Source organism: Mya arenaria, chromosome 12 (genome assembly GCF_026914265.1).
Source record: "Mya arenaria isolate MELC-2E11 chromosome 12, ASM2691426v1".
Taxonomy (NCBI): Eukaryota; Metazoa; Mollusca; class Bivalvia; order Myida; family Myidae; genus Mya; species Mya arenaria.
The window spans coordinates 21,060,257-21,072,196 of record NC_069133.1 but is presented as its reverse complement, the minus strand read 5'-3'; the positions used below and the strand labels follow the sequence as shown (position 1 = coordinate 21,072,196).

Here is an 11,940-nt window from a genome sequence, read left to right as displayed (position 1 = left end):
AAATGCATAAAACATCAATTTTGATCTTTAACAGAAAAATATTTGACAAATTTTCGTCAGCAGTCTAATTTGAATGGTTAACATACATAAATTGACTCGTTCCAAGAAGAAAAAAATGTCAACACGTTAAATCTGTGAGAGTGCAGCTTTAACAGGAGTAAAACATGTGTGTGTCCACCAACCCAACCGACCCAATAGTTACCCCGAACCCTACACTTTTTTGCCATTGTTTGGATTTTTTTTCGTATTTTCCTATAAAATGTGCATTTTTTAATAAACATGTTTAAAAACTTGACCACTTTGTATTATTTTTTTCAGCAAATATGATATACCCTAATATATGCCGGTTCTTAAAATAGAATGCAAAAAAGAGTATGCCTACCTACATCATGTACCTATCCTATTATTTTTGATGTTAGTGGAAACAAAGAAATTGTTGGGGGTGGGGATGAGCGGGGCCTATCATGGATTGGCTAAATTTCATATTAACTAAAACGACAGTGACCATTAAAATAGCAACACATGTATAACATTTTTTACTGATAAACCTTTGACTACTGACTAAATAATGTATTTATTGAAAATATTAATTACTGATAACAAGATCGTAGCCGAAAGCGCAAAAATATTAAATGGTTGGTGAATGCTAAAAGTCTCATAAGGTAGAAATACCGTGTTTTATGCTCATTTCTTTCAAATTAAACTCGGTATCCTTCACAAGAGCTATTTTTTCGAAATTTATATATCCTTTTTGGAATATTAAAACAATATTATTAATTGTGGTAAGTCTTATCTGGGTCTTATCTGGGAGTAAGAGTGCAACTTTAATTGAATTATTAAACACACGTGTTCAATGTATTGTTGCATGTAATAAGCTTCTGTATACCTCGGAACACTAGCGCTCCTGTGATTATGACGGTGTTGGTCCTCCTCCGCTCCCGCTGCCCACCATCATTTGCGATCCATTTATGTTGATGGGAAGCATGTTTCTGTTCTCGAGCGAGTTCAGGAGCAGGGTGGCCAAGAGGATTGCCCCGCCCACTGAAATACGTGAAAATAACTGTAAGAAAACTAAATATACATGTTTAAAATGGTTACCCACATTTTGACCGGACATGGCCCATAATAAATCTTGACCTCCATTTAAATGAGACGTACATCCACACTAAAATTGAGTGGCATTTTGGTCTAAGTTGTTTGACCAGTGAAACGCGAAATCAGTTAACCTAGTGACCTACTTAAGGCTTGAGGTGGTCAAATAAAAGCATCGTTCTTCATCTTGATTGTTCAAATCATAAACATTCTGACAAAGAAAAGTGAGTGAAAGTTATCTGCTCGATAAGTTGTCCGCCTCTCACACAGGATGTTGTGAGTTCGAGTCCTACCATGCTAAGGATTTGGTTGACAGGCCCTTTTAGATGGGCGAGCACGATAGCTACTTTCAAGTTTTAAAGGGGCTGTCTCACGTATGATAAAATAGCGGGAAAAAAAGAAAGAAAACTGTCGAAAACTGAAATAAACTTGGCATCGATGTGTACAATGCATTGAAACTTACTAACTGAAGTACCACATAGTTAACAATTTATTTAAGTTTAGCAGTTATTTCGTATTTTTCCATTAAAAAAGATTACTGGGTATGTCTACCAGGTAGAATTCATTCCTAATGCGTGATTGGGTAGTCGGTGTTATCACGTGATATTACCGAGGTAGGTGTATAGCTTAATTATGTCACCCGATTAGAAAAAGTCTTTGAAGCTCAGTGAGTAAAACGCTTGACTTCAATTTTGATGACGCGGGTTCGAACCCGACACATTTTTTTTAACATTTTGGTACTTTTTTTACAATTATGATATCAAAGCGTAACACATTCTGTTAGATAATTGTCCTGAGATTCGTTACAGGAAAACAACTATTTTGGTGCCAATCTGTGACACAGTCCCTTTAAGGTTTATATACAATATCGTGGCTCTGACACATGGCATGAGAGATAACCAACACATGACTAAATAGATATTTTGAGTTAACAAAATATATACAGATTAAGCAAAATTGAAACTAACACCCTAACATTTTTAACCAGTTAAATTTTGATTCTGACGGAGGGGCGATTGCCATAGGTTTGTTCCCCTGAAGTAACGCCCTCTCGAACATCAATTCCTGTATCAACCCCATTTTTATCAACTCACAGTAGTATCCACCAGTGCGGCCAAGGATGCCCGGGACCTCCACGCGCACCGGAACATACTCCACATCCTCGTTCCCAAACTGGCAGGACACGCCAACCACACAGATTCCAACCAGGGCGAGCAGGTAGCCGAGTTTCATTGTGCACTATAAAGACAAAATAAAACTACTATAATTGTATATTTCACATTATTTTCACCAACCTGGCATGACATTGTCTCCTTTTCTTAAAGGGACAAGACACCAGATGATACATTTGCTAGAAGAAAAAAGAAAAATGATGATATCGTTGTGAACAACGCATTGGATACAACACATCTTTCTTTCGTAGTGTTTGCTTTTTTTCCAATTCGAAATGTGCTGGGTTTGTCTACCTCTTAAAACCCAGTTATTTTAAAAATAGCCTTGGGTTTTTATCTGTACTTATGACGTGGCTTTCGTATATATGCTCACTATAAACTGGGAAACCACAATGCGCATTTTTAAAGAATTATTTAGAATTCAGTGCAAGAAGCTTGCATTACAATAAATCGATATTTGACAGTGGACAGCTTTAAAGGGTAGATTTTATGTTTACCATTATTTAACCTTGCTAAAATGAGTTATTTTAGTTTATTTCTACAATTACCAAACAACAACAAACATAGTTATTTTTCTAGAGCCAAGCCTTATTGTTCAATTTTTAATAGTGTGAATACAACGCTTTTCGGCAAAATTGAGCATTTTCTGTCTCGTTCTGAAAAAAATATTAACAAGCAATCTCTAATTTAAACCGACTTCTTTTCGATGTCTGACCCTTTAAAATGTTAACGTGTCCCTTTAAAATCCTGTAAACATTATTTCATTTCAAGTTTCCTCTAAGGAAAAGCTGCTTTAAACATAATACTACAAATTGAATTAATTTTTTTTTAGAAAAAGTTCGTGATTATGAGCATACGAAAAGTAGGTTAACAATTCTTTATTATTATATGACAAAACTATCAGTTTTTGCAAATCCCTTTCAAACTCGTTCACAGAAAAAAAGACCAAAAAGTTACAATTAAATATTCATTCCAAATGTTGTTGTTTTTAATCCAAGCCTAAAATAAAATGGTTCAAGCCTCCATTTCTTAAGAGTTTAACATACAATATTTACACATATATACACATACAGTAAAATTCCATCATAATAATAAATTTCACTTATTTACAATTTTCTGACATAAGCTGCATGTGACAAACAGACTAGTGGTTATTTTGCCAGTTAAAAAAAATATCCTTTTTTTTGAGTGTATACTCTCTTGGTTTTAATATGCTAAGGCCAAAAAAAATACCTGTGTTTCCGGTAACCTGACCGACCCTATTTTTTCCTCGCCGACCCTTATCTTTTTTTAGACATAAAAGTGAAAATAATAATGAAAAAAATATTTATGTCATGCAATTAGAGTAAGCCGTCGTAGCTCAGTGTGTACGACGCTGGACTGCAATTTTGGCGACAATCGCAAAAATTTATATATATTTAAATATATCATCATTATTTTCGTTGTTTGTCTTTCAATGTCACCGGGGAATAAACTTTCATTCCTGATTATGTTTTACCGAGACGGGAAAACAAAATGGCGGAGGGCGGCGAAGCCTGTCCGATATCTTCAAATTGGCAAACGTATATTTTCGGTCCAAACACGTGGTTGATCACAGGAGACATATTTTGCTGTCTTTATAATGAAAATATTTTGAATTATAGTTCGCCGTGTTATTTATCTATATCCATGTCCAAAATAAAACTTACTGTTTAACGATTAGGCTTTGCGAATTCATGCAGGCTAACTACCAGGTTCCAAACACATGTCGTTAATCGTGACATTAATTTATCCTCAGCTATCAATGGTTATTTATTTCGCGTCATTTAAGTCCCATCAGCTGAAATCCAAACAAAAACCTGCGAAAGTTAACAGCACATTTATTGGAATGTGTCGGCTGCAGATCATACGGTACAATTTGTGACGTCAGAGCACGAGCGGTGACAAGATCAAAGGCGCATGGCTATGGTTTGTATTTAATTCGGTCAGTCGGATACCGTATGAGCCCATTTGAATGCCAGGATTTCGCCTAGGCTGGTAAGAAAATACCATTAATCGTCATCTTGGAATCTTAAAACAATGACCGAAGTGTTTGAATTCATTATAAATATTAATGAAACTTTGAAACTTTGTACGAAAATAAGATACGTAAAATAAATCAATATCCGCGTTTACTTGTTCTATTATTAACCTACCTCCACTTGAAGGCCTAGTTTAAGGACCTCACTGTTGACAAGAAAATCGGCGATTTTCCTCAGCAAATAAACAAATTTAGTTGATAATTGACTGTTCGGCTCGAACATTATCACAGATTTGAAAAAAAATCAAGTGCTGGATTTTTTCTTAAAACCGATCACGACTTATAAACGAGTATTGTGTACAAAAAAAACCCACCCGATTTCATGGGCAAAATTGGCGGGAAAATACGTTAGTCGAAGGTAAGGAAATGTTTTCAGACATTAAACAATGCTGTTTTATCAGACTTTTTGTAAATAAGGAAACGCTTAGATATAACATAATAGATCTGATATAACAGAAAATTGCATGATATGGAAACTGTAAAAAAAAAAATTTAAAAATCCCGACCGACCGACCCTATTTTTTTCGCCATGTAACCGGAAACACAAGTATTATTTTTTTGGCCTAATAAAAGTATGCCATGCAAAGACCCAATTTGAGCAGATATGACAAAGATATATATCACGTAGTGATTGTTTTTACGTCAAAGATTAAATAAATACTACTTACTTAAACACTTTTCGACAATATAGAGCTTTTTCAACCATGTTCTTAAATTATTGTTAACAATAAAACTTTGACTTAAGACGAATTCTGATATTTTTTAACATTAATAAAAACTTAACTTTTCAAATAAACTTAATTGTAAAAGACCCAAGGTCAGTAAAGTTTGCACTTATATACAAAATAATAATGTTTTAGAACATAAGAATATTATTTATTCTAAATCCTCAATACATGGAATAAATAAGAAGACTAGAACCCTCTAAACATACTCCAGAAATATAAAAGGGGCAAAAATTATTTATTTTAATGATTCTATGTCACGTAAAAAGGAAACTAGATAATTGAACAATGAAATACTGAATTAAAGATGCGCTCTTACTACCAAATAAGATTTACCAGTAATAATAATTGTATTAATATACTAAAAGGATAAATAAATGTCGAAAACAGTGGATAAAAGAAAGGCGCAGAAAACACGGTATTTCTACCTTATGAGACGATATAAGATCACAGTGAATCTTTTAGCACTCATCAAACATTAAATATTTTTGCGTTTTTAGCTATTAAATACACGTCAACAATCTTGTTATCAGTAATTAATATTTTCCATTAATGCATTATTTAGTTAAATAGTTAAAGGTTTATCACTCAACATTTATGTTTGTAATTTATGTGAATGTATTGATTTTGAATAAGAGTGTCACTTTAACAATGCATATATGTAATAAGGGATTTTTTTTAACTTAGGATGCTTCTGTAATACAGCACCAGTCCGTAGAAAATTATAAGCAAAAGTAAATTGTACTTTAAAGAAAACAATATAATTTAAAAAAAATGTAAAAATATAAAACAACTTACCTTGAGCGTCAAGTAAAGTCAAAAGGAAGTTTCAAGCGCGAGACCTGGACAAAATCGTTGTTGAAATCACCTCAGACACTCTCTTACGCACAAAAGGCCCTTGGCAATTTAGCTAAAAATTATCAAATTTTAGTGAAATAAGAAAAAAAATATCTTCGGTACACTTCTAATGCCTTTTTTAATATCATGTGAACGACTTCTTATTTAACTTCACTCGTAACAATGCATACTTTTATATAAAATTATATATATTATCTGAATTATATTTATAATCTGTTAATTGATCGAAAAATCCATAAATTCTGTTTCCTGAAAGAAAAGACATAAATCATAGGACTTGACACACTGTTGATACATTTTCCGGGTATAAGTGAAGCGTATATTGGTTTGACAGTTCGTATTTTACCGGTCAAGTTGAAGGTGCGTAAAAGTCAATTTAACCGTTTTTAATTTTATTGCAATTAATTTTGTGAAAAGTAGATAGAATTAAACTTTTGGAGAAAAAAGTATTTTTGTTTAAATATATAAATTCAGTCTACAATTTTGTATTTCTTTTAAATGATTTAAGAAAAAATATAGAAACAAAACATATTAAAATCGGCGTTTATTTATGTGTTAAGACTGTTTTCTATTACTAGACATGATTTTTACCACTATCTTCAAAATACAATAAAGCTGTTAAACTGCATATTATAAATCATGAAAAGATGGATGAAATTTAAATAATATTAAACGATGTTTTGTTTTTCATTAACACAAATAACTTTAAAGCGACATAACCATTTAAAAATAGCGTTTATGGGGATAGTAAGGATTCTAATGAAATTAAAAAAAAATATATATATATACATCGATGTTTGCTCTCTAGATTGAAACTTTGCAATATAATATCATCTTTAGTAAATTATATTTTTTTTCTAAGACGATGAAGTTTTCAACAATCGTCGGCCTGTGCTTGGTCATGTGGGCAGGGTTTTCTCTTGGATTCCCCTTCGACGACAGCTGGAACGGCGGTGACTCCGATGACTGGAACAGCGGGATTGGCCAATCATGGGGAGACAGTGGACATACCGGTTCTTGGAACAGCCATAACAAGCAGATCGAACAGAAGAGAATTGTTCAAGTACCGGTTTATGAAACGGTTAACAATTTCGGTAAGTACAAAAATAATTTAATGACATTTTAATGTATTTCAAGTGACTCGCTCATGTTTTTGAACCAAGAATAAGTCTTACTGGTAATGCATATGAAAACTTATTTAATCATTATTTTACTCTATGATATCGTAATTGCAGAAAAATACAGTTATAGCATAAAAAATGTTTTGGTTTTAGTGGGGTTCGAACCCACGTCGGTAATGTTAAGAAAAAATACAAAGTAACCGGTTAATCGGTAAATTGTGGAAATGTTGACCTGTTAATGATACATTGATAACATCACGTGGTAATGTAAATCGGTATTAATTTTCAATCGCGTTATAAATGCTAATTAAAATTGTGGTCGTCGAAGATTATATTCGAGCCAATATCAACATTTGCTGAAGGGTTCGAGCTTTTGGTATTTTTGTTTTAACACTCCTTATGATTTGCCACACTTCATTTCGTAATTAAAAAGGTCAGTGTACGAAAAAAGTGCATTTTACAAAACATGAGCGAGTCACTTTAAGTTGGCAATCACGATTTTTGTTGTTTGCTATGTGTTTTCATATCAATTACGCATTCCTTAGAACGGACTGGCATTGGTCAGTGCTGCTGATCTTGGGAAAGGTGCACACAATGTAATTATATATGTTTCAGTCAGTGCCGCTCAACATTGCCATATGTGTACCTGAAGTTTTTTATGTTTGATTTCTGTGCTGCTGATCTTTGCCACAGGTGTACAAAACGTAAAAACCAAAAAAATAATGCTTCCATCTTCGTCAAATGTGTACACGATGCAATAGTATGTTTGATTTCAATACCGCTAATCATGGCCACACGTGCACAAGATGTAATGGTATGTTTGATTTCAGTACCGCTTATAATGGCCAAAGGCGTACACGATGTAATGGTATATTTGGTTTCAATACCGCTTATCATGGCCACCAAGAACACGATGTAATGCTATGTTTGATTTCAGTATCGCTTGCCATGGCCTCAAGTGTACACGATGTAGTGGTATATTTGATTTCAGTACCGCTTATAATGGCCACACGTGTACACTATGTAATGGTATGTTTGATTTCAGTACAGCTTATAATGGCCACACTTACAGCTTATAATGGCCACACGTGTACACGATGTAATGCTATGTTTGATTTCAGTACCGCTTATAATGGACACAGGTGTACACGATGTAATGCTTTGTTTGAATACAGTACCGCTTATGATTTCCACAGGTGTACACGATGTAATGCTATGTTTGATTTCAGTAACGCTTATAATGGACACAGGTGTACACGATGTAATGCTATGTTTGATTTCAGTACCGCCTATAATGGCCACAGGGAAACACGATGTAATGTTATGTTTGATTTCAGTACCGCTTATCATGGCCACAGTCGAACACGATGTAATAATATGTTTGATTTCAGTATCGCTTATAATTGCCACAGGTGTACATAATGCAAGAGTGTGTTTGATTTCAGTGCAGCTTATCATGGCCACACGTGTACACGATGTAATGATATGTTTGATTTCAGTGCCGCTTATCATGGCCACACGTGTACACGATGTAATGATATGTTTGATTTCAGTACCGCTTATCATGGCCACACGTGTACACGATGTAATGATATGTTTGATTTCAGTGCCGCTTATCATGGCCACACGTGTATAAGAAGTAATGGTATGTTTGATTTCAGTGCCGCTTATCATGGCCACACGTGTACACGATGTAATGATATGTTTGATTTCAGTGACGCTTATCATGGCCACACGTGTACACGATGTAATGATATGTTTGATTTCAGTGCAGCTTATCATGGCCACACGTGTACACGATGTAATGATATGTTTGATTTCAGTGCAGCTTATCATGGCCACACGTGTACACGATGTAATGATATGTTTGATTTCAGTGCAGCTTATCATGGCCACACGTGTACACGATGTAATGATATGTTTGATTTCAGTGCCGCTTATCATGGCCACACGTGTACACGATGTAATGATATGTTTGATTTCAGTACCGCTTATCATGGCCACACGTGTACACGATGTAATGATATGTTTGATTTCAGTGCAGCTTATCATGGCCACACGTGTACACGATGTAATGATATGTTTGATTTCAGTGCAGCTTATCATGGCCACACGTGTACACGATGTAATGATATGTTTGATTTCAGTGCAGCTTATCATGGCCACACGTGTACACGATGTAATGATATGTTTGATTTCAGTGCAGCTTATCATGGCCACACGTGTACACGATGTAATGATATGTTTGATTTCAGTGCAGCTTATCATGGCCACACGTGTACACGATGTAATGATATGTTTGATTTCAGTGCAGCTTATCATGGCCACACGTGTACACGATGTAATGATATGTTTGATTTCAGTACCGCTTATCATGGCCACACGTGTACACGATGTAATGATATGTTTGATTTCAGTGCAGCTTATCATGGCCACACGTGTACACGATGTAATGATATGTTTGATTTCAGTGACGCTTATCATGGCCACACGTGTACACGATGTAATGATATGTTTGATTTCAGTGACGCTTATCATGGCCACACGTGTACACGATGTAATGATATGTTTTATTTCAGTGACGCTTATCATGGCCACACGTGTACACGATGTAATGGTATGTTTTATTTCAGTGCCGGTGACCATGACCACACGTGTATAAGAAGTAATGGTATGTTTTATTTCAGTGCCGGTGATCTTGGCCTTGCTGCTGGTTCCCCTTCTGCGCAGCAACACCGCGTCCGCAACTAACAACGAAACACTGGCCAGCAATGGTATTACCGTCATCCGGGAGCCAGATTGCTGTGGATGAGTGGTTATATGTCGGGACTCGTGCACAAAACACAATACAACGATTTAAATAAACATCGTGAAATATAAAAATGTGTTCCAATTGTATATGCCATTCGAAAAGAGACAGAAAGCAAATTAGGAGAACCCTTGAATGAACACAATACACAAATTAATCAATTCATACATCATTTTGAAGGTTTCGTCATAACAAGATCAACTATGGATATATTTTTGTTTAATTCTTCAAATTTTGACACAGTTATGGCCCTTAGAATGTTCCTTTTCATTATTTTTTTTTTGCCAAAATACCTCAAATTGAAACCTCTGCATTAGAATTAGATAAATAATATAAAACAATGCAATTTGCTTATTTTCCATAAATGTATTACGTATTTCTAGATATTAGAGGTAAAACAAATCATCAGCCAAATATTTCAGGATGTTTCCCTAGTGCCCTTCTTCCTAGAGTATTATTAATTGGTGCACCAATGTTACACAAACATGGAACATTAAACACCGATTTAGTTGAAGATTTTCTGGATATGATTCTAAACAAACCCCTATTTTTGTGTATCTGGGTGCAAACACAAGAAAGTAAAGAGACTTTCTGTCCCAAATCGCAGTAGGATGCAGAGTCTATATACGACTTTACACATATAATTTAACACCTTTAATCCGAACATCGTTTATCCGAATGTACCGTTATTCAAATGCATTTTCTATGCTGAAATGGCATAAAAGTTTTTTGGTAAATATTAATTAACTTTTTGCACAAGATATAAACAAAATTAAATTACTAAAATATAAATGCCAACCAAATTGTCGAACATTGGGAATGTTTTTACTGCAATTTTGTAACATAAAAAATGTAAACCAGAGCGGTCTCATAGACAGCACGCACGCTCGACTATTTCACAGCTTCGAACAATAAAGGCCATTATTTGCATTACATGCAAGATAATTATCTGACTTACTTACTGGCGTTTTGTTCATACCAAACCAGTTTCAGTTTTGGTGTCAATAGTTTCAGTTTCGAACTCGGTTTTGATAGTTTGGCTTGAAGTAACAAATGCATGGTTGTGTGTACATTTTGAACAACATGGCGGAGGTACTGCATGTAGCCATTATTTCCAATTATAAATATAACCTTTATCATTTAGCTCATTTGCCTATTGTATGGCATTGTTATCAAAAGGATTGAGTTTCAACAAACTTGGTTGATCACTTTCAGCCATGTTGGTTTCAAAGTAAACTAGTTTTCGGATGGAACGAACCGATGAAACCGCCTCCGGTAGGGGTTTCAATAGTTTCGAAAACCGGTTTCGGTTTTCGTTAAAAAACGATAAAACTGGTTTGGGTTTTATTTGAAACTGTAACAACAAATGCACAGTTCGTGAAACAGAAATAAAGCCGAAACCAGTTTATAACCAACAAAAACGCACTTAGTTAAGTAGGCTTGGAACCTTTGTAAAGGTTCAATGCAATACTGTAGCTGTAGAAGATGCTGTGATATTGGCATATGCAAGCTTTCATGCAAACCTTAAAGCTGCACTCTCACATATTTACCTTTTTTACAACTTTTTATTTTTTTGTCTTGGAAAGATCAAAATTTTGAGTAAATATCTGCAAAACAATGATATAAGATTGCTGAAAAAAATTAGATTGTAGATTTTCATATTTCCGCTCGAAAATTAATGTTTTATGACTAATAATGGTTTAGAAAAAATGCATAAAACATCAATTTTTGAACTTTAATATATAAATCTGCGATCTAAATTTTTGTCAGCAGTCTTATATAACTGGTTTCCATGGATTTTTGAAAAAAAAAGCTCGTTCCAAGACAAAAAATAAAAAGTTGTCTAAACCTTCAATCTGTGACCAGAACTTCTATGTCAAATAATAAAGGATCATAATTTACATTAAGTGCAAAATAGTTATCTTACTTGGTTATTACAGTAGGTCGGGTGGTCGAGTACCGTTGTGAAAGGTTTCAATGCAATTCATCAAGTAGTTACCGAGATATTGACATAAATCAAGGTTAGATGCAAAACCGTAACCAGAATTTCTTAGGCAAATAGTAAAGGGACATAATTTGCAAAATGGATTAATTAAGTAGGTTG

At 34.4% G+C, this 11,940-nt stretch overlaps 1 protein-coding gene across 1 annotated transcript; it reads left to right on the top strand.

Moving 5' to 3' along the window:
• Positions 1–983: 983 nt before the first annotated feature.
• LOC128210529 (uncharacterized) lies at positions 984–9,839 on the top strand. Its single transcript, XM_052914877.1, has 4 exons — positions 984–1,062; positions 2,189–2,310; positions 6,769–7,000; positions 9,715–9,839. The coding sequence occupies exons 1-4, from the start codon at positions 984–986 to the stop codon at positions 9,837–9,839; spliced, it is 558 nt and encodes a 185-aa protein (XP_052770837.1).
• The last annotated feature ends 2,101 nt before the right edge of the window (positions 9,840–11,940 follow it).